A 24060-nucleotide genomic window follows, 5' to 3' on the forward strand; every position below is an offset into this window, starting at 1 on the left:
ACTTCAGAGGCATTGTTTTAATTCGTTCTGGCTGAACAGTCAGCAGAGGAGAGTTATGGATGAAAGATGCAAATGCAAATGATGACTATTTTTGTTTTACCATGACTTGTATTTTCTATTTCCTTGTTAGATATATTGCAGTTTCTTATAGCTTTCAATCGTTGTTGTTTCTTATTTTAGCACAACTAAAAGATCTCTGCCTTTGAAAGACATGAAGCACAGCACTAATAAAATAGCAAGCAGACACAGTACAATAGCAAGCTCCTAAAAAGGAGATAAAACAGATTACATAAAATAGCATGTAGTAGGTTTTACAAATAAAAAAAATGGCTATACCTAAATTTTAAATGATGACTCAAGAGCTTGAATATTCATTGAAAGATTGGAGCTGTGTGGACAAAGAGACAGAGACAGAGCAGGAAGGAACAAAACTGTAATGCCCAGATGCCAAAGAGGAGAAGGACTATAAATGGAGATCTGATCACAGTCGCAACAGCAATAAAATGGCAGTCCTTTATACCATATTAAAATCTTGGTCAGCATGCACAGAAAGAAGGGAAACCCACTCAGGTGTGTAAGGAAAGCATACTAGTGGATTCTAATCCAGCTTGACCTTAAGATGAGTCTAATTAGAGTCAGTTGGGCTTTTCTCCTGGTTAATATTAGACATGTAAACTGAAATACCCTGCAAAAAAATTGTCCTGGAAATAAAGACATTAGGAAAGGCAAACCTATACTGGAAGCTTGTGGCCAACTGTGAATTACTAGCAATGAAACTACAGAGAAATGTCAGAGACTCTAGGAGAAGTAGCTGTAAAGTAGGCAACAAACCCAAGACCTGCATGACCCTGGCTGTCAGGATCATTAGGATTCAGTCCTTTACTACAGGTTAAAGGGATTAAAAAGGTAGAAGCAGCTGTACTGTAAAGGAAATTGTTCAATACACAGTGGGGAAGCTAATTTTCTCCTTGCTCTCAACCAAGATAGAAAATAATTCAATAAAGGGAATAAATTTAAGGTGATATATCTTCTGTCAAGACTGCAGAGAGTTGGGATGACATGGTAAAAGAGACCAGAAGAGGTAGAGATTTTCAGAATGTGACATAAAATTTACAAATGTAATATGTATTTATTTAAATGGTATCTGTATGTTTGCCTTCACTTTGTTGCTTGGAAAAGCCTAGTCTCCAGTTTTAAAGAAATTTAGCAGTTGTAGGCCCCTATATACCCCAACAAAAGAATATCATGGGATCTTGGACAAATTCAAATAAAGCTTACTGTTTCTCAGTCTAATGCTCTGAATGTCAATTTGAATTCTGCTGATAGAGCTGGCCCTTTTAGTGTTTGTTTTAGTTCTGATTTTTAGCTTTGCATCAAGTATCAACCTGTCAGAATTACAGTCAACAAATGGAAAGCTTCCTCTTCATGTCTATATCGTACTTGGCATGTTAGGTTTGGCTTAATGTATTAAAGTGTTGTGGGTTTGGGCTTGCTGGTAGCCCAGATCTGAACCACTGTCTCATTGTTCATGGTTGAATTAATGATGTGAATGTCTAAGAAGCCATCAGATTCATAAATCACCAGAAATGAGAGGGATAACTCATAAAAGTCTTTTCCTTTTGTTTGGCAATTTATCATTTTGCTTGCACATTAATAAACAGAGCTCCCCTGGGGTAAGCCATAGGAAGAAAGATTTTTCTTCCTAATTTTCCTCAATCGTAGCCAGTAGATCACAAATGAAGAGAGTGGGCTTGTCACAGTGTGCTGGTGTCTCCCTGTACCCATCACTGATAACAAATAAATGGGATGAAGTACCTGGGTGGATAATTATTTGTGTTTACATAACAGGCGCCAGGTTTCCGAGTCCGAGGTTGTCAGCCAGACCAAGCCGAAAGCGCACGTTGTCCATATCCCCCCTATCTGATCACAGCTTTGACCTTCAGACCATGATACGGACGTCTCCAAATTCCTTGGTCACAATTCTCAATAATTCTCGTAGCAGTTCTTCAGCCAGTGGTTCTTATGGCCACTTATCTGCAAGTGCAATAAGGTAAGAATTTTATTTTCTACCGGAATTGTATATTCTCATTTATATGCCACATACAAGAATGTGAATGTATACTCACATCTTTAAGTAACTTGTGGAGTTTTTTGTGAATATATGCATTTTGCAGTTTCTATAATGTATGTTCATTGGAGCTTAATTTAAAGTATAAAATGTTTTTTGCTTGCTAAGAAAGGTAACCACGAGGGACTTTTTGGCCTATTATTGTCCAGTGCAGGTAATATTTCATCTGATCAGCAAAAATAGTCTATGTTTCTGTCTCCAGGAATCTGTTTTCAGAGAAGACACTCTAGGATAGGTTTGTGACTTAAGTCACTTGGGTTCTTCTGGCCATAGATAGGATGGACAGTGAAATGTTCCTACATTACAATCACCAGAGAGTAAAGAACAGAAATACGGTACTGTTCAATTAAAATGTTTGGCTTGAACACCTAGGTATTCACCTCCAATTTTTTTTTCATATATTGGAAGATTAGACATTCTGTGGCTAAATTACTTTTTTTTTTTTTTTTTTTTAATCAAGGAAGTACTGTTATCATCCAGTATCATCAGAAAAGTCAGAAATGCTGTGATTTTCACTTGGCAGCTTCACTTGTGTGTGCAAGAAAACAGTCAGAAATGGTTATTCTGGAGGCAGAAGAGCAGAATAGCAAATGAAGAGGCGGACAGCAGTTATACAGAAAAGGGAAGCAAATAGGGAACAAGGAGAGGGAACAAAAGGAATAATGTAAAAAGAAAAAAGGGAGTGGAAGAAAATTAAGAGAAGCAGCAGAAAAAAAAGGAAATGCAACTGCAGAACATCCTTGTACTTGTGGCATGGCTTTGTGTTTACTGAGCAAAACTCCTTTGCTATTCTAAAAAAAATTCCCCACCTCTCCAAAGCGTCAGAAAATGTTTGGTTTGGATTTATAACCCTCAAGGAGTACTTCTGGGCCCTGGCTTACCAGCAGCTTCTACCTTCAATTTGCCATGAGGCAAAGGAGCAGGTCCCTACAGCAGTTTCTTGAGATGGGACATCCATTTTAGGCAAGGCTCAAAAATACTACCAAGGTCATGAATTTGATTCCTTGTATGGGCTGTTCACTTAAGAGTCAGATTTGATGAGCCTTGTGGATCCCTTCCAAATGAGAATATTCTGTGAAATGTATGAAATGTGTGAAATGTCTCTCCAGCAAAAAATAATGCATTTACAGCTTCAAAAACCAGTTACGGGGATCCTCGCTCCTGGAGAAATGCGGCAGGCAACTGGTGTGTTAGAAACCATGAGCCTGACAAACTCTGAGAGTGACAACACTGTAAATATTGGTATTAGTGTAAGTGCTATGTTTTCCTTGTCAAGCACTTTTAAATAGTCGTGCTTCGTAGCTGGAATGTCCTTGAGTAGCTGTGTAGTATTTCACAGGTATGGTATCATAGCTCGGCAATGCAACTATGCAGTCAGTGGAACCAGGGTCTGAGTTGTGAAGCTCCTTAATGAGGAATATGGTTTATGTCAATGACTGGCAGCAGTTGGACCACATCTGTCAAATACATGTACCATGTGGAGGTGTGCTATCTGCACTGTCATTTAGATGGGATGGCACTTAATAACTGAGCTCCTTTCCCATAGCTTGTAAATTTGGTAAAGCAAACAGCGCATGAAAGTTGGCATAGTCTCTGCAGTGGAGTAAGCCTTCTCTCCTTTTACTCTTCCAAAGCAAAGCTGGAGTCAGATGAATAGTTTTACTGAAGACAGCTGTGGCACTGGAGGGAGTTGTGGGCAAAGTAAGGATGCTAAGGAGACTCATCTGAGTCTTGGGAACTGGTGCCACTGAAGAAAGCAATTCTTGTGTGACTGAACCTGTGGTTGACCAAAGCTTTCAGCCATTCCTGGTCATACTTCCTAGGAATGCATAATACAAAATTTCCCATGATTCTGAGTTAAGATTTTTTTTTCATTTTGATAAGAGTGTGTCTGTTCATCATGCAAAGTTGGAAATTGACACCTCCATTCTCCTCAGTCTAAAGGAAGGAAAGTGAGAGCTCTTCTTCCAGCTTTGCAACTCACCTCTGTTGGTGCCCTTTAACTTCTCCCATGTGAACCTGTCTGTAAAACAGTTAAACCAAAATAAACAGTGATGTAAGGTTCTAAACCCAAACCACATTTCATTGCCTTAATAAGTTCCAAGGCTAAATAACAACAGGGCTATCAGTAAAAGCTGATTTATTATTCACTGTCTTGCAAGTAACGCATTCAGCACAAGAGCTGTTGTACTGAATAAAACCATAGGTTCATCCCATTTAGTATCCTGTCAGCAGCAGTGATCAAAGTCTAGGAAAAAAAAAAACATTTCCTGGTGTAAAATCCCAGCTTATGGAAACTTACAGGTTAGCCTCATAGGAGTTGCTGCAAGAAAATGGTACAGTTCAGCAAACCACTAGATGGAATTGCAAGACAGGAAGGATTTCTACTTCAGATGGTATCAGTAGCATTAACTATACTTAACATTACACAACCCTTCTACTTTTAGATATTGTTTCCAGTCACTTTTAACTCAGTCCAAATAGTTTACACTTGGCAGCATTTTTTGTGGCAAATACCTATCTAATGCTGAGTATTTCCAAAAAGCATCAGCAAGGTTATTAATTTATCAAAATGAAGTTAAGGAAGAAGAGATTTTTCTGTGCAAACTAGAAGAACTTGTGCTTACCGTTTCACTGAGAAGGTAAACTTTGCCAGGAATGTTACCTAGATGATGTAGATATGATCTTTGCTGTTCTTGAGAAATTGCCCCATTCAGCCAAGTGATAAGCCCTTAAGAGTTTTCTATTAGCATGTGTTAAATAAACTAAGCACTGAGCTGTGTTCCAGTCCAGGGCCCGCAGAGAGGAAGGAGGGCCTTCCCCTGTGGCTGCAGCTCTGGTACCTCCTTGGGAAGCCTGTGGAGGCTCAGCTGTCTGTCCAGCCATAACAGTTTTGTGAAACAGAAAGCAGTCTTTAGAGGAGACAGGAGTCAGCCCAGAAACTGTACAGGCTAAGCAAGTTGGCACGAAATGCCTTTATATAACACAACATAGACTTGAAGCAGAAGAAAGAAAAAGCTGCAAAATTAAGGACGCAAGAGCCAGTCATTTGGAGAATGAAGGTACTGCCCCCTTGTGATTGTGCTCTGATACCATCTTTAACTTCAGGGTTGCACAGTATTTGTAGGGCCCCTGTCTTCTTCAGTGCAGAGCCTGAACATCCTGAACGTCCTCTGTGGATCAGTAAGAACCACAGGACACTGCCTCACCTGTTCCAGGCAGCTCTCAAAGAGGAGAGAGCCTCGTACCTGGTTGGTTGCTGCCCGGAGGGCAGACCCTGCTCTTACAACACAATCCCAGACTGGTGCTGGGCAAACTTAACTAGTCAGAACTGACCACCAGGCTCATACAGTTTGTCTTGTGGAGTCCCTGCCTACCACTCTTAGTTCTACAGAGGAGTCAAATTGCTCACAGCCATGACTTGAAGATACTGACAGCTGTTTTGAACATTTTTTATGCTGTGTCCTGTTAACTAGCCCAGATCTCCTTGCCTGAAATTAAGCAACCACGAGTGATGCTTTTTGCCTCCATCTTTCTTTGATTCATGTTCCTGTGCAAAATGAACCTTTCCCCTTCACCTCAGAGGGAGGTTGAAAGCATTAATGTTTTGTGAAGCAATTAGATTGTACAGTGATGAGCACAGTGGAGAAGCTCAGGAGGGTGTCAGTAATTATTTAGTCACTGATGCTTTAAATACAATGGAAGGAAGGCCTGTGGGCATTACTCTAGGCACAGAGAAGAAAAATACCAGAGAGCTGAAGGCTACTGTGTGTCTTGTGCACTGAATGAGTTATGAATCATGCAGGAGGGAAAAGGGTGTGCTGTCATATAACTAAAATCTGATGAATCAGCACATGAAGATATGGGCAGGTTTAGTTCTGGTATGTTTGATATTGTGGGTTCAATGCTCTTTTACACCCATTTTTGCAAAGGTACTACTTGTGTTAAGAAAGTGTCTCCAGGACCTCACTGGTCTTTGCATTGGCTAAAAAAGGAGGCATCCTTGGCTGAAAGATTACATACTGTGCTTCACCCAGATTTTCAGCATTGGACCCTCTATATGAACACTGTGGGATGTTGAGGGTGAAATCAGGTCTCTGTTTTTACAAAGCCAGGCACAGAAGGACTCTGGTCTTTGACATGGGTACTACTGTAGTTTGAATAATAAATACTAGCAGTTCAGCACAATCTAGAGAGAGCTTGACTTGGTGGGTGTTTTGCCATTGTCAGCTGGCAGTGTAGTGCTGTATCCTGACTACTGGCTGAGTACTTGAAAAGGAGATGACACTCCTGCTGACAGCTAATAGTGGATCTCCTTTAGCACACCAGGTAGAGCTTCTGCTTTGTGCATTTGAAAACACCTGGTTTAGGTCTCAGCTGGGAGAGATTATGCAGAAAGGAGATGTGTGAAATAGCATCAAATGAGGATAATCCTTCATTTGACATTTACTCATTTGGTTACCTGCTTCAGTCCTGCAGTGCAGCACCCTGCTATTAATCTTTTGTCAAGACATACTTAATGTTCTATCTGCTACCTGTGACAATTATTAGACTTTGCACTTCAGTAGCACTTCTTTTTGAGAGACAGCATGGTCTAGAGCGAGTATAGAGGGGGTAACCACTTCCCATGATATTAAGAGTACTGATTCAAAACCTTTACAAAAGATTAACTAGTCTTTAATAAACACAGGAGGTTGGGACTTCATGTTCTAAATGATTTGAAACTCAGAACCTGCAGTCCCTTGGCACTGCTGTGATACCAAATTTACAAAGTCAGTTTTCAGCAAATGAGCTGAATTCCCTGTCAGATCCAAGGTGTTTAAGTCAGTAGTTCCACTTCCTGCAAGAGACTTTCTTTGGGTCTAGGCAGATACAACTGTGAATATAACTTAGCCATCTCATAAGCTGTGAAAATTCAATTTCATGTGAGCACAAGAGCCCTTTGGGATCTCCTTGAAGGTTTTAAAGAAACTGAGAAAGCACAGCAGCACTCTTTTTTAACCCCACATGCTGCCCTGCTTCCTGATAGTATCAGAACACGAAGGAGCAATTAACATAGTGTGGTTAATTACAGCCAGAGCCTGGCTGTTCTGGCTCCTGTCACTTTGCTCTGGGCTGATCTGAAGCATCAGGGAAGGGTGGGAAAGATGTTTTCACAAAGAGCACTAGAAAGGCATAGCCACATTTGTAGGGTGAGCTTAGACAGCAGTGGATTAACATCAGTGAGGAAGACGAGTGTGTTTCTGCAAACAGGTATTGGATTCTCAATTATTTCCTCATCTCATATAAGCTCCTTGTATAGAATGCTTGTTGTATAATGAGTCAGTGCCTTCCTCCCTGAATTGCATTGTATCTAGAGACAAATTACTAGGTACTAATTTCTCCAGTTTTCCTTTGCAAACACAAAGAGAAAATCAAGAGAAAAACAAAAATAGAGTTAAGATATCCAAATGAAATATAAAGGTCACATAGAGAAAAGTGAAAGTATCTTTAGCAGAGAGCCCAAGTCTAATTATACACTGTATTTAAAAAAAAAAAAAAAGGAAAGTATATCCTTTTATCAGGTTTAAATTACCCAGTTTTTGAATTTATCAGAATGTCTCATAGTTAGGACAGGAAGCCCTCATGTTCTTAGTCCTCCTTCTTTATTCAATATTTTATATATTCTTATTATGTCTCCTTTTATTAATCTCCTTTCTGATGTTGTTTTCAGTCTGCTCTTTAGAGTTCTTGCATTGTCTTTTTTGCTGATACTGTCTGAAAGTCTCCTTCTACTACATGCAATAATCTTCCAGGGGAGGACCAGCAATTTAAATGCACCATGATTTTCTGTAGTTTTTCCCCAGCCAATTGCTTTAACATATTTTTGCCATAGCTTCATGTTGATCAAATTTTTATTCCTTCATTGAATTCTGCATTGAGACAAGCAAGTGCTTCTTGTCATTTGTCTTGGTTAATTTAGAACGAGAGCTCTGACTCCCTTTCAGTATTGATATGTATCTTGCTATCAGTATTGCTCATTCATCTAGCACACTGGGCTCTAAAGATAACCACTTAGCTTTCACCATGCTGCTCAAAATAATTTTGTCACATATGCAGATTTAATTTTTTAATTTCTCAACTCCATGTCCAGATTGCTGACGATTGCACTACAAAACAGGAGACCCCATCTGAGAATTTGTATCTAACTTTTGCTTAAATCCAACTACTTAATTCTTACCTTCAATTTGTATTTTAGACTGTAAGTTTTAAGTTTTTCTATTTCTGTAATTATATCTGTGTAAAAGAACACCATCAGATGCCAGTTAATGAAATAAAAGAGGTCATGATTAGAGTAGAACTGTTAGAACAAAATATATTCACAACAATGTTTTGCAAGAAGCTCATTTTAATAGGATGTGTAGGATAAAGAGTTAGTTAAATTGTCAGCATTACAGGTATTTTATTTTTACTCTTACTGGGATCTGCCTAAGTTAGATGCTAAGATGACTTTGACTGAAACCCTTTCTTACATTAAAAGCTCTCTAATCAATTGCATGCAATATGTTGTAAATGAAGGCTTTGTTTCAGTCTAGACTGAGTCAAATTCAGTCCAAGTGTAACCCCACTGAAAGAGGTCCTACTGTAACTAGACCCTCACATATGTGCAATATAGACCTTTATTCTCCATGGTCTTGTACTGCGGTTAATCTAAAGAAGGGAATGTAATGCTCTATCCTGCCACAATAGCTTCATTTCATACCTGCTTTCAAGAAGTGTGAATGACACAGAAGTGCCACAGAGCAAGTAAAAGTGAAATTAATGAGTATTACAGAAAGTTGCATCTATATCCTGGCTCTGTGGAAATATAAGCATGCACCTGGCCTCCTACAGAAAGCTCATATAGATATGAGAAGGTGACATTCCAGGAGATTGTTTTGGAGGTTACCTACATCTTGCATTAGAAAGTGGTGGATGTTTCTCACCAGAAACACATATGAATGACAAGATTTCTGCATTTAAAAAGTGCAAAATATAAGAAGCTGAGCAACATAAAGAATGCAGGCACATACTGCATGCACATTTACATGTTCAGATGCACCTATATACAGGTGTGATTATGTATGCCTGTAAATGTGTATGTCACAGATCTTGTAATTAAAAGTCCATTTGAAGCAGCTTGCTACTGACTGGTTTAGTGTTCCTCAAAGAGTTTAAAGTCATTGAACCCAGAGCAATATTAATTCCAGGCAGGTTCTTAAGCTAAGACAAGTGTGCTAGAGTTTAGCATTTCATTACTTCATTTTCAGACCTAAAAGTGAGTATTAATTAGCACTTTGAATGTAATAAATGATACCAGTTTTAGAAGCCCAAAAGTGCTTAGCCATGAATTTAATTCAAAATTATGTTTGCCAGAAGTGGCATGAGCTTGGACGGAGGGAGCACAGATAAATTATGCAAGGTACCATTAATACAAAGTCCCGTTAGGATACTAAGGATTCCTTCACAGGAATAATCCAGTGAGAAGGACAAAGCTGACAGAGCTGTCTGAGCACGTAAGGTTAATCAGTGTGGCTCTGTTGCTCTCAGTGAAACCATGCCATTTTACTCTGGCATATGGCAATGTATTCAGGAAGAAAAAATTCACCTAGCCTAGCAGATAAAACGGAATAGATAATAAAGTAAGCTGAAGAGAAAGCACAAACCACAGACTCTGTTAATTTTAAACTGGTAATAGAAAAGTAAAAAAGAAAAGAGGCAAGGTATGTGAATTAAAAACAATCATACAACAATGACAATTATGTGATGAAAACTGGAAAACATAGTACAATACATGCACTACTTCATTAGATGCAGGATATGTCCTTTTACAAATTAATTTAGATGACTTGTCTTTAAGTTAGTGATTTTGAGTGCAACGTGTCAACAAATACAGAGGGATATCTGTGAAACCTGGTCATTTTTGAAATATTTTTTCAAGGGATTTTAAGTCTCATACCGGCATTTAAGATCACACTACGCCTGGTTTCAGAGTCAAACTTTTATATTGTTTTCTCCTGTACTTGAATAACAAGCCATAAAAACTACTGATTGACTTATTTGCATTGCCTACTCAAAGTTCAGTGTTGTCAGTTAAAAAATTGAGGGAGAGGAGCAGAATTTAAAGCACAATTTTTTATTACTACAAATATTATGTATATTTTGTGTAAATTGCTCCAAGCAGAAGTGAATTCTAAAGTCTCTCTTCCTGTAATTCCATTTGGTTTTTGTTTTGTGTCTAAGGTACTTGACACAGTAAGAGTTTCACAAATATCTTCAGGGCTGCAAGGTTGCCAAGGCTTTGTCACTGCTGTGTCCTGAACAATCTGTCACCATGAACTTTTGCAGGTTGTTTCCATCAGAAGTAGAGGATAAATTTGGAAACTTCTTTATACTCCTATATATTTAAAAGGAATGGGTACAATTCCTGTTTCTGCCAACTCACACAATGGGAGATGGTTTTCTTACCTGATGTTACTGGTTGCTTCTTATCTTCTGGGTTCTGTCTAAGGAGAACTCACTGCCTGGTTTTCTTCTACCCCTGTGCTGGGGTCTAACTATGAGTCTGTCCTGCTGACTGTCCACTGACTATGCAGTGGTCCTGGCTGCATCTTATACTCATACGTCATTCCATCAGAAGATATAGGTAACTTCTATGCATGAAGTCAGCTTATGCATATCCTCTCAGCACCCATGGCTCAACTCCCAGACATGCTTCCATATGTCCCGTGTTTCAAACAGTGGCTCCTACATGGAAGTTTATCATGGGATAAATGAAGCTGTTTCTTATATTAGTTTTTATTTAAAAAAAAAAAAGCATCTGAGCATGTGAAAAGCTGTATTTGATCACTGTTAACTTATGACGTGTATTATGACTTAGTTCAGTTGAGATTACTATGTCTGTAGGACCCAAGCTTTAGGATAGCACTTTAAGACTTGCTGAAGTCAGTCCCTCTTCAGAAATATTGAACAATTAGTAGGGATGCTTTCCTGAACAGTAGCTGGGTCCATTTGTTAAACAAAAAAGGTGCTTGTTTACCTCTGAACAACTTCATAGACAATTTATAAGGACTTTGAAAATCAAAATGGAAAACTAAAGTTGAAATCCTGGCCTAGTCTAAGTAAAGGATAAAAAAATCATTGAATTCATTGAGTCCAGATATTTTTCCAACATGAGTAGTTTTCTCCTGACCCTGGTTTCTTGGTTTCCCTTGTCCACAGACTTCATGCAACTCTTAAAGGAAAGTGAGACAAAGTGGTGACATCTGTAGCTACTTGAGCATGAGCCAGGTGTCACCCTGGTACCTGATGCTCAGGTTTAATGAACATGAAGCCAGTCCACCTACAAATTACTTCTCCCTTTCTTGAACTGGGGTCCTTTTTGGAGGGATTTGTATCATTTGGTCTGTCTCGTGTAAGTCCCTGATGGCAAGAAAAATGCTGGAGGCTATAGAGCAAACAGGGAGTGCCAAGGCTTTTCCACAAATCAGGAAGAGCCTGTGTGTCCCCTTGCAGTGCTGGTTGCACGCACCCTGACGAAGCGAGTTAAGACCGTGAGTGCACCACCCAGACATTAAAGACCCTTCAAAGGCCAAAGGGCCTAAAGCCCTGTCCTGCCCCATGATGGAAACAGTGTGTCTCACAATACCTCATGTTCCTGTCCTGTGATGTGTTCTACACTTTTATTTCACAAATAAGTTGGACAGTTGGGGTACTACAGGGACAAGCAAAGAAAAGGATCAGAGTTCTGAAAAATTATATGAATGAGTTGAAATAGACTTAACCTGGTTTTTTTCAGACTGGACAGGAAGAGGGTATAATAATAATTTCAACTATTCAAAAAAGAAAAGAGAGGAAGAGCCTGGGAAGGGGAAGGTGGATAATGAGTACTGGGTCTTCAGTTGACACAGGAAAGGTTTAAGGTAGAGGATAGGAAAAAAAAACTTTCAATATGGTAAACGTAATGTGATTTTATATAAATAAATAAAGATACCCCAAAGAAACAAATCTATCTTTCTGAAATTTAAAAACAAAGAAAAAGAAATGAAAACCATCAGAAATATCCCACTGAGTCAAACTAGAGGTGTTACTCTAGTTAGTGTGTCTTGATGGTGCAAAGGGGGTGGTATTTAAGAAGCACAGGAATGCCCCTGCTTTCTGACTTTTGTTCTCTTAGTGCTCTCCCAACCTCACTGTTCTTTAGGTTAGCAACCCCAAAGTAAACACTCCTGCTGGTTCCCTTTCGTATTTCTTTATGGACCTTTTGTCTTTGGATTTGTCTAGTCAAAATGAACCAGCTGACTTTATCTGCAGGTATTCCAAAAGTCCATTATCCTTATTCTTTACTCTTTTTTAAGTTGTTCACTCATGTTCTTTGATTAAGTGCTCCCTCATTTACAGTCTTCGAAAGCTCTTGTCCTAAAACCTTGCAAAGCAGAACCAGAAAGTGGAAGGCATTTAGATACTTTTGCAAGACTTCCATGCATCAGATCTTGCAGAACTTTGTGTTTTATAATACAAAGAGGATACCCTCGGAGTTTTGTGACAAAAACTGCTGTGATATACTGAAACAATCCTTTGCAATATTCACATAATTGGAATCTTCTCAGCATTTTTGTCTCCTGAGGCACACCTATGCAATGCATAGGAAAGAAGGATTTTTTCCTGAGTTTAATTCACAGATGTTATGTGGTAAATTCCACAGCTGTGACCAGAAACTGTATGACCTTGTTAACAGGACAGCCACAAAGTAGCCACAGAGTTTGGTTTTGATTATAATGTCTGTTTTTCTTCTTCTTGAAGTCTGTTCTTTAAAATTTGATGTGCTCATGTAATTGCAATGTAGTTCACTGCCCTGCTTTACCTCTGGTGAAGGGAGTTTGAGACTTTGCAGATGAGGAGCAGAGAAAGAGACAGACTGACAGACAGACACAGAAGCCCGCAGTATGATAAAATAAATGATATCACTGATGGGCTTTTCTGTCAGTGTATATGAGTTATTGAATGCTTAAGCAGAAATATTACACATTTCTTCTAATCCTTATTCCTCATAAAACTCAATGACTACAAGGATAACTGGCATGTAATTTTTAGTGACCATATATGCTCTCATCATCCTTTCTTTTTCTACTTTGTTTAAAAGAAAAGTGTAACAAAAATACAGATGAAATTCCCTCTAGTGGTTCTAAATTTTCATTTCTCAGTAGGTAGATGGAAGGAAAAGAGTCATAGTTCATTTACATTTCTGTGAATCCAAGATTTTTTGGAAGTGACTGGTATTTTGGGAAACATGAATGATTGGATCAGGAATCTCGTGTTCTGGCATCTATATTTTGGAAGTCTTCAGCTGTTCTTGTCTGAAATGCAGCCTCTTAAAACTATCTTAAAAGACACATGACTCAAAATGAGGCCTCTGGAGCTGCTCATTGCTTTTGAAAAACCTGGTTGTTGGTTTTAGTATTTCTGGAGTCTCAAAATTACTACTTTGAGGTTTTGTTTACTGCTTTTGGGCATGAATTTTAGGGCGGTTCCTGAGTGACGCTGCTGCCATCTTGGTGCACATTGCTCAGCAGACGTGGCTGGAACAAGTGGACAAGGCCAGCTGGTGCCATTGTCCACCCTTCTTGCTGATGGTGGCTAAGAAGCAGTGTGTTTGGTAAGAAGCAGGTGGACATAGGGTTGTTGGTCAAGGCAGAGGGATCACATGGGTCTCTGGGCTACGGAGATTCCCCATCCATCCTGTATTCAAGAGTTGCAGAAGAAAATGCAATGAAAAACTTTGGGAAGGAGGGCAGGAATCCAGGCCTTCTTTTCCCAGTAGAGCACACCATGCCAGCAATGTTGAGAGCTTTGATTTATTTTTCTTCTTTTTGGCCCTTAACATTAATTCTTTTGTATGGCTTCTGAAAGACAGAGAAAGACCTACCACCTTCTGTTATCTTCAGAACCTTCTGATCTGTTCAAATCAGAAAATTTCTTCAGGCTGCTCAGTGACAGCATCTTGCTTGCGAGTGACATTAAACCCAGCCAGGTCAACTTGCCTTATGAGGAGCTCTCCAGAAACAGCTGGAAAGAATTGTTATTTGAAGACAGCTGAGCTATTTGAGAAGTCACCCTGATGGCTGAACCATTGTCTCCATTTCTGAGTTACTCCCCTTAGCTGTGCTGGCTGTTCCTCTGCTCCCTCACAATCACCTTTTTATTTTATTCTGAGATGTTTGAAGTTTAGAGGCGGAGGGAATGAAGTGCAGGTTGCCAGGCTCCATAGGAAAATCCTAGTCCCTTAGACTCAACCCTTGCTGATGAGCACAGGGTAAAAGAAAGATACTAAAGAAAGAAGGATTCTTTCTTCCCCTGGCACATCTGTCCAGCAGTGTTTTAATGCATCTGCTGCTGGTGTCACTGTTTTCCAGTAAGAACCTCTAGCTAAGAGGATGTCTGTCTCCTCTGTTGTACTCTACAGTTTTGTCAGTGCCTGGTTTAGGATTCTCTTTCTGGATGCTGCTCATACAGTGTTAAAACAGATGTAGATAACAAGGACATCTCTATGAGGTAAAATCTGCCCTTTTGGTGAAGGCTATTTTAATTTATGTAGGGAGGGGAATAGCAAGTATACTTACTTCATGTTTAAGCACTACACTGCTTGAATCATACAGTAGTCTTTTTACATATAGGGTCTGAAGAACATTACCAAAGTTTTGAACCTGGACTTGCAAAGCTAGGTCAAATGGAAAGAATCACTGACAGAGAAATAAATACCTCATCCAAACCGTTTCTGTGTCATGATCTTGACCTTGGTGAATTTTACAGCATCTTTGGGATGGTGCCGTCTAGTGTTTGAAGTGTATGAGGTGAGCTCACAGTGTATGTGTACAAGCAAAAAACGCCAGAGTATAGTAAGGAGGCTTTTTTTCAGCCTCATGTATGGCAGTGTAATTGTGTGTTTTTTAATGAACCGACCAGAGTTGTTACACTTAGTAATGTTTGTTCACTAAAAAAGGAAAAGGGGTGTTAAATCATTATGTTCTTTGATGAATGGCTTGTACACTGAAGAATAAATTGAACAGACTGGCATAGAACCCAGGGAACATGAAATCAGCTATTAGAAGAAAGCTTGTGAACAAATTCTGAACCTGATATGCATCTTTTGATTAATGTCCTATTAATCATCCATAGTGGCTACCTTAGCTAAGTCGTGCTGTAATCATTCATGGTTGCTTACAGGAACACTAACAAGGACTATAGAGCTGCAATAACTGAATATTATTACTGATTTCTCCCTAACTCTTGCTGTGAACAATTACTGTTTTCACTACGTTTCTGCCTCCCTTTATTAGAAAGAATACAATGCAGAATGAAAAGAGAGTTCCTCAAAGACCAGTAAAATTCTCCCAGGGTATTCTTAATGATATTCTGTCCTAAATGGGCAAACTATTGTAATGCAGAGTTCTCACCCGGAATAATAGTAATGTAATCACACTGAAGCTGTCTTTTTATGGATTGTAGTCAAACAGACAAAATGTATAGTCATATTAATGAACACAGAATTTCTGTAGATTATTACTTAAAATGGTTGAAATGATTTTGGCTTTTTGTATCACAGTATTTTCAGTTAATGCACTTAACAGCAACAGCAATTAAGACTCCGGACTGTTAATTTGGATAAATTTGACATTAGAAAAAGTCTTGATTCTTGGAAGGTATAATGCCCACATCCCTCTCTCCTAAGACCAAATGTTTTTAATTCCCATGGCTCTTTGGAACTCCGGTAGTTCAGTGTATTTTTTTTAATAAATAAATATTCTTTTTTTTTTTTACTTTTCCTTTATGATTGGAAGTTATTGGCAAATATTTACAGGAGGATCTCTTATTCCTTTGTGTGAATATTTAGTTCCACACCATTTATTTCTCAAGTGTGATACAAAGAATGCTTTTGCACTACCCACAAAATAGATCCTTAGATGGCAGTGTAATTTCCTCCTAAGTCACTGTGGTCTGGGAAATACGGTGAAGTAATGAAGTGATGACAGGTATTAACATGCATAATGGGCTTTAATAGACATTTAATGTTGTTTAACTGGAAGAAGGAGAAGTGCTCTCCCATTGGAATATTTCTACATTGAAAGTCATTGATCACCAATTTCAGAGGGGAAAGGTTAATCCATCAGTTTCTGTAACCAAACGGTACTGATGGAAATTCTTTAGGTGACATTCTGGATGAACTGAGCTTTCCATCTTTGCAAACAAATGAGTGATATGACAAGCATGGTGTTCAGAACACATTTAACCAATTGATTTTCTCTCCTGTTGTAATAAGATCTAGAGACATATGAAAGAGAGTAGCATGAGCCAAGATTAAAGGAACTGCTTCATACAAGCGAACATAGGGGAACTGCATTATCAATAAAAGTACTATAAAGCATGTAGGCACCCATTCTTTTTCTTTATATAAAGTTTGTTATTGCAATAAATAGCTGTTATTGAACTGCTTGCCTTTTATTTCAGTTTTTCTGAATTTTATTTCAGTCGGCTTTCTGTGATTTCCTGGTAGAGGTTAGGAAAAAATGTTACATTTTGGTATGGTATCATTTTTGTACTTACTAGTAATTCCAGGGCAACTCTGGATTTAAAACTGAGATTTATCATCCTTTGGGGCATGAAGAAGGATATAAGGGGGAGGGGGAAATCTGGTTTCATGTAGTTTAAAGATATCACATATATTTTAAAGGTTTAATCTGTGTGGTTCCTTACTGTAATGATCCTCATATTTTTCCTCCCTCTTCCCTCCTTTTTCTCCCAAATTCAGCCCTGCTCTGAGTTTCACATACCCTCCTACACCAGTATCCCTCCAGCAAATGCATCAGCAAATTATAAGTCGTCAGCAAACCCTAGGTTCAGCCTTTGGACACAGCCCTCCACTCATCCATCCTGCTCCAACTTTTCCTACCCAGAGACCTATCCCCGGCATCCCCAGTGTCCTGAACCCTGTCCAGGTCAGCTCTGGACCTTCTGAGTCCACACAGGTGAGAGGCAACAAAAGAAACCTTTGCACCCCATTAGTTTAAAAACTAAATAAATGGCATTGTCACCACTGTCACTGAGACCCTTCGATAACAGTTTTCTTGCAGCTCTAGTGTTCACAGTCACTTTATTATGAATCACAGGAGTGTTGGTGCAGTTCCTGATTGGTAGTGTGCTTTTTAGTCCTCATAAATATTCCAGTGTGCTGCAGCAGCTTCTTGTTCCAAACTGCCTCTCCTCAATCTTACACGGGAACTTAGTAGAGGTGGGGAGTAAGAAAAGGGGCAAACAACATCAAAACACCAATGTTTTAAAGATTGGCAGCATCACCTTCCAATCAGGCTGACCGTAGGATACACAGGGGCATATTCTGCCCTCCTGGTACAGCTGTGAGTAACTTGAAGTGAGTAACTCTGTGAGCAAGAGAGTGATTCAAAGATAGTGAAGAGCTTTGAAGGTTTTTTCTCTGATTTGTGCAAAATTGGACTTACTGAGTTGGAATTAATCATTTCAGTAAGGTGTATTCTCAAAAGCTGGGGACGAGCAGCAGTGAATCAGGCCCCTAATGTGCAGTTTATCATGGTTTGTGATTTGCCTGTTACTAACTAGTGCTATTTGTTTCCAGATGACCTGGGATAGGTTATTTATCAATTTGGAAGCTGTTTATCTCCTGGCTAGCTTTTACAAATGTAGAGGAAGAACACAGTGCTGTAGGAAACATATTGATTTTTTGTGGGGTCCCTGCAAGTTCAGATATCTCTAAAAGATCTCTGGATTCCTACAAGATCCATTTGCAGGTGTAGATAATGGTGTTCAGTCAAGGAAAAGAAGAGAAAAACAAGATTCTGGCCTGTTTATGTAAGCTATTTTGCTATTAACTTGTGAGAATGCAGGACTTCATCTAGGATTTTTTGGCTGAGTCTCACACTACTGTTCAGTTTTTGTTCCTATCCACCCATTATCATGGGAAACATAGTGAAGGAACTGAGATCTTGTGTGCAGATATTAAATGCAAAACCTTTCCTCCAAGTGTGAAAAAATAAATGTCTCTCTTGTGTTTATTTGAGCCTGCAGTGATTTTGCTTTTCAAAATTGTCTTTCTAAAGTTGTCATTACGTAGAAAATCAAGTTCTCCCTACCTCTAACTGGCCTGACAAAACAAGCATTGGTTTGTAGCAAGGAATTACATCAAATGCTTCCTTCCTGTTCCCTCCCTGCTACGCTACAAGGTTGAGCAATGCAGCTCTTCCATGAGTTAACGCTGTGTAATTGAAGAACAATGTAATTGCATATCCAATATAATTAACAGCATAGCTTCTCCATACAAAGTGGTTGAGCAGATGCTGCATATTTTTGTTTGGAACTACATATTTATCACAGTCTACTTTTGTCTTCTTTTGGGGAAAAAAAACCACACCTGCCTGCAGCAGAATAAACCCACAAGCGAATCTGCAGTGAGCAGCACAGGAGATCCCATGCACAACAAGCGCTCCAAGATAAAGCCTGACGAGGACCTCCCCAGCCCAGGAGCAGGAAGCATGCAGGTATGGCAGAAGGGTCCAGGCATGAGCCTTCCCTCTTGCTGCTGGAGGGAAAATGTGTCTTGCCTGTGACACGTGTTTTCAGGGTCCTTGCAGTTTGTGTACTGCACACATGGGCAGCCTCTGCTCGCAGTAGCCAGGGTTAAATGTGAGCAGCTACTGAGGTGCAGGGTCTGTGGTAGGATGAAGGCAGAGGGGGGGAGGCTGGTGGAGAGGCACCCCTAACCAGTCAGAGCATGTTCAACCCTCTGTTTGCCCCAGAAAAGTGAACAAGAGACTTTCAGGTCTTTATTAAGGACATTTTTCTGTTCAGCAAAAATACTTAAGGCCACCTTGACTTTTACTGGGTCTTAGCACTGTACTACACCGAGGCCCCAGTGTCATGCTCCAGTCTCGTTTGCTGTACTTTCTATACCAGTTAATGACACTGGTTTTTGTAGAGTGACTCTTGATTTACAGGGACTCAGGGGAGATGAGAATCAGAGCCTCAATCTTGTGAGTGAATCCATGAAAACAAAACAGAGGTCTGTCTAAATCCTTCAGCAGGTTTGAAATGAAAAAATAGCAGGAGTGCATAATCTGAACCAAATGTTTACACTAGCATCTGACTCTTACACTCAGCAAATAACAAGCTGGGGAGAATGAGGCACCCTGATGAACTGGAGGTGGGAAATCAAAACCCCAAATTAAATACTTTCTGCTCACCCCTTTCATGTGCACATGTTATGGGCAAGAACAGATTAACAAGTAGCTCAAAAATTACCAGTCTGCTCTTGGAAAGGTTTTAGTGTGCACACCTGTCACTGTTTTAACAATGGAAATACACTGGATTACTGGTGATCCAATTTCTGTCCAACCCTAGTACTAAAATCCAATTCCAATTAATTCAACTATATTGAATAGTGCCTTTCCCATTAGTGGTGCCCCTGAATCATGAAAGCCAGGTGCACAAATAACAAGCGGCATAAATAAAGTGTGAGGGGAGCCAAGTCACTATGATTTATTTTTAATTGAAATGTAAAGGGAATTTTCTTTTAGGCATTCTCTGCATTGAGTACTTCTGGGAACAAAACGGCCTGTTTTGGGCTTCTGTATTTTGTAGAATGGAGTATCATAGTGAAGTGAGAGTAAAATAATCATCCCTCCCCCGCCTCCTTCACGCACACCCCCATCATCTTTCTTTTAATGCTGAAGTAATTCACTTTCTTTCCTCCTCAGTTTCAGAATTTCCTCTCTCTTCTTCTCACCTCTGTTTTTTTCCTCTCTCCAGGAGCAGCCAGAAGGAATGACCCTGGTAAAAGAGGAAGGGGACAAAGATGAAAGCAAACAGGAGCCTGAAGTGGTGTATGAGACAAACTGCCACTGGGAAGGCTGTTCCCGGGAGTTTGACACGCAGGAACAGCTAGTGCATGTAAGTTAATGGTATTCAGGAACTAGGTTTTAAAACTAGGCGACCTTTTTCATGGGGGTCAGGTTCTCTGACCCTGTGCTGAGTCAAGTTTCTTAGCTAACAGCGTTGCAAACTGGAGAGGGGTTTATGAGTTTCTGAGAATAAAGAAAACCCGAAGCCACAGTGCTTGACCTGTTCAGTCAGCTAAAGCTTAGTGTAAAATTCAATAAAGTCTTCAACAGAGATTGTAATGGCTCTGATCCTGTAAGCCAGCAAACGCTATTTTGAGTTAGAGACTTTGATAGTTATTGAGTAATAGTAAGCTGGACATGAATGATTATTAACCTTTAGCCAAGTTTGATTTTTTTCTCCCCAAAGGGGCTGTAACAGTAGAAATGTGTGAGGGGAATTTTTTTCCTTCCCTAAGGGAGGTTTTCCTATCAATTTACTGTTGTGTGTAAACTGAAAGGGATTATTTGGCTAAATACATGGGTCTGAGTTACTTCAGTCATTTTAGCAAAAGCAAACTATATAATCTGTTCTATGCTACACCAAATACTAATTTTATCTCCCTTTTTTTTTATTCCTCTCTGCCACCTCTCCAAGATAAACCGTTCATACTGTTTTGTAGTATCGTAAGCTAGAATATGAGCAATCAAAATCTAGAATACAACCTGAAAAGTACAATTTCCCACACAACTCTAATCTATTTAGGTAGCAGCATCTCTCTTATTTACTGGCATCATAGAACATATTGAATACTCTGCGAAAAAAATGAATTCCTACTACAGAATAGAGAGGAATGTCTTCAGCAAATGAGCAGTCAGAATTGTATTTATTTTAGAAAACTCTTTATTACTTTCCTGGAGATCATGCAAAATCTTTTGCAAAACATGGCTAGTACTACTGAAATAAGTAGTTGAAAAATATACTTTTTCACACAAAATAAATACAAACAAACCCACCATACATTTCCAAACACTATGCAAAGTGGTAAATGGATCCTGCAAACCTGACTTTAGTAAAACAATGTCAGCTTTCACTTGCTGGAGTGTGAGAAGCTCTTGGTGTTGCAGTTATTCATCCAGATGTGTTTTCAGGTTCTTGTTATTATTAGGCAGTAGCAGCAGCAGTAACAATAACAATGATAAATAAAAGACTATAAAAAGCTAAAATAATGTCCAAAATGTGACACTTTTCCAATAATTCTTTTGAGACATTTTGCGCACATAATTCTGTAGCATTTTAATCAGCCAAAATGAAATGTGAGGAGAAACAGTTTTGGTGTACCAGTACCTTTTTGGGAAGAAATGCCATATGAATGGCTGCTGCAAAGGGTTTAACACATTTAAACTAAAAGATCAAATACTGGTCTTCAAATTGATTCTTTGCAAATGGACCAACTGACATAATTTGGGGCTCTGCATAGGCCCAGTTTTTATATCTGCTAGTAATTGTGAGGCTGAAGCTTTATAATGCCTAGCAAACCTTTCAGTATTCAGAAATTATCCCAGTGATGATGATAAATGATATACACAAAAATATATGCAATAAAAGAGAAATTCAGAATAAAGGTACCCTTGGCAATGAAAAAACAGAAAAAGATTTTTTGATGTTTCAGGTGTCAAATTTAATGGAAATCCACTGAGCTTGTTAGCTAATATCTCATATTTTATATTTTAAAGTTAATTAAATTGACAGTGTGGTAGTTTAGTTGTTTTTTTAAATTAATTTGTTCGTTTTGGTAGGGATTTTTATAGCAAATCTGCCTGCATTGTAATGGTCAACAGCAAGACTGAAAAAACTATATTTCTTATGCTTCTGAACAATGGCAACATTTGAAATTAGTTTCTCTAGACATAGAAAAGGACTATAAAATAGTCTTCTATGACAGAGGGAGTTCTTTTTATCAGGGCTCAGGATTCAGGTATGTTATGATGGTGTTTAGGATTATAAGGTAGAAGACTTGACTCCATACCCTGAAGACAATAAATTCATCATGGCAACCATCACATTTAAGTAGCACAAATCATGCTGTAAGAGTCAGCAGGACTCAGTGATGGGGCCATGGTTTGTGATTTCTTTTGCTGCTCTGGCAGAGCCCTGCTGTGGGGACTCAAGCGAGTTATTTCTGCCCAGAATTGCAAAGGGCTTTAGACATCTAACTCTGTTTGAAAGCCTGGCGACTCACCCCAGTCTGCCTCTTGCACATTTTTTCTGCCCTTGATTGCCACAGCCCTCTGATGTACCTCTGCAGCAACAAGGGAAATGAAGTCTGGTCTCCATAGGGAGGACAGTTCTCGTTTTGCTCAGGTGTGTCAAACAGGCAGAAAGTGTTCTATCCCTGAGTTTTAGGTCCTTGGAAATCTCACTTGAAAAAGTGGTATGGCTTGTGTATGCCTCCTATCCAAATCCTGGTGGGTAAATCCAAGCAGATACAAATTGCAGTAGCTGCGCTTAAATTGGTGTCAGCGCAGTTCTGCGTTCCTGCCTTGGCCCGTGCGTGTGTGTGCCTGACCAGAGACAGGCACAGGGTGTGTCTCAGGGCCTGTGCACACCTTGGCTCAGCAGCACTGACACTGGGGCAGCAGCTGGAGGCCTTGCCAAGCCTGGAATCTCACGGTACCAGATGGCTCAAACATGGGAGAAGGAGTACAGCTGACATGGGCGAAAGGTCTTTCACGCTGCAGCTCTGGGGCCACGAACATCGGGCTGTTTGTGCTCTCTTGAGCTACCTGAGCCTCCTCCTCTACAGGTCGGACTGTATATGGGTTCATGCTGTTAACCTTCAGGTCTGGTAGCAGAGTTTTGTCACCATGCCTCTTCTGGCTGCACATGCTGCTGTTCTCCTGGTGATCCCCACACCACTGGCAGACTCAGCAGAACCTAAGCTGCTCCAGCTGAGCTTGAAGAGCTTGAAGGTTTGGAAGTTACATGTTGGACAGGATGTCAAAAGTGAAGACAACCATCCTGTTTTGTTGATTCTGCTGTGGGGTAGTAATCACCAAGACAGTGCAACTGGCATAGATAAAGGCAATAAAGGCCTTAATTGTCCTAGCAAGATTCATCCAGATAACATCTGCCATCTTTCTGTATGGTTGTAACCATGCATAATAGGAAGAGATCAGACCCAGAATGTCCAATGGCACAGAACAGACTGTTATCCAAACCTTGCTTCCCAAAGCACTGAAATTTTAGAGGAACTGCAATGTTAAGGGAAGAGATGGTAGTAGGTTTCTAGCTGTTTGTTTTGTTTCCTAAAGGGTTAGGTAACTCTACAGGAATTCTAGTCAGGCCAGGTTGAGCAGAGCTCCAAAGAGCTTTTCCACAATACCCAGTGCACACAGTTCATATTACAAATGCCATTTATCTATAGGGTGTATGCACAAGCACATATGCATGTGTTTTGAAAAAGGTAAATGTGAGTTTGTGTATATTACAAATATACACAAATATTATTATATTACTTTGAAATAAACTGTAGGTGAATCAGCATTATAAAGTGATGTGTGATACAGCACGTATGGAGTGGAAAATGCAAACAAAATCTGTGTCTAAATATGTGGTATAGCTTTAAAGCAGAAATAGCAATGTTGTGCACAATAGTGAGCATTTGTTGTCATTTTCCTGCATTTCTGTAGCAAAGTCTTGCAGTTATTAGTGTAAAATGTGGGTGCCAGTGAAACTGTTCTCAGTGTTTTCTGACTGAACTTATGAACAGAACCTGAGCTGCTGTGAATAAACAACTGAAAATCTAAAAGAATCGGTATTGACCCACCCAGAAGGGTCTGACACTGAAATGATTTTGGCATGGATGCTCTTATTTTCAAGTGATATGTGCCACTTAGAAGGCAACATGGTTAAATTTTCATGATGCATACACCAAAAGGCAAAGTGTTAAACCATCAGACACTCTGCCTTATTTATAACACCTATCCATCCTTCCTCTCCCCCCTCCTTCT

The 24060-nt window shown here is 39.5% G+C and overlaps 1 protein-coding gene across 4 annotated transcripts in view; it reads left to right on the plus strand.

Moving 5' to 3' along the window:
- The window catches only part of GLI3 (GLI family zinc finger 3), a 217461-nt gene that overhangs the window by 156871 nt on the left and 36530 nt on the right, over positions 1 to 24060 (plus strand). For 3 of the 4 annotated variants that reach the window (XM_085051565.1, XM_085051566.1, XM_085051568.1), the window contains 4 exons: positions 1849 to 2050; positions 16953 to 17169; positions 18595 to 18711; positions 19979 to 20119. In XM_085051565.1, the coding sequence (XP_084907691.1) occupies positions 1849 to 2050; positions 16953 to 17169; positions 18595 to 18711; positions 19979 to 20119 (677 nt within the window). The remainder of the gene's footprint in view (positions 1 to 1848; positions 2051 to 16952; positions 17170 to 18594; positions 18712 to 19978; positions 20120 to 24060) is intronic. The other variant, XM_085051567.1, reaches the window with a different exon arrangement.

Source organism: Lichenostomus cassidix, chromosome 2, assembly GCF_008360975.1.
Source record: "Lichenostomus cassidix isolate B80296 chromosome 2, HeHo_3.0, whole genome shotgun sequence".
NCBI classification, from domain to species: Eukaryota; Metazoa; Chordata; class Aves; order Passeriformes; family Meliphagidae; genus Lichenostomus; species Lichenostomus cassidix.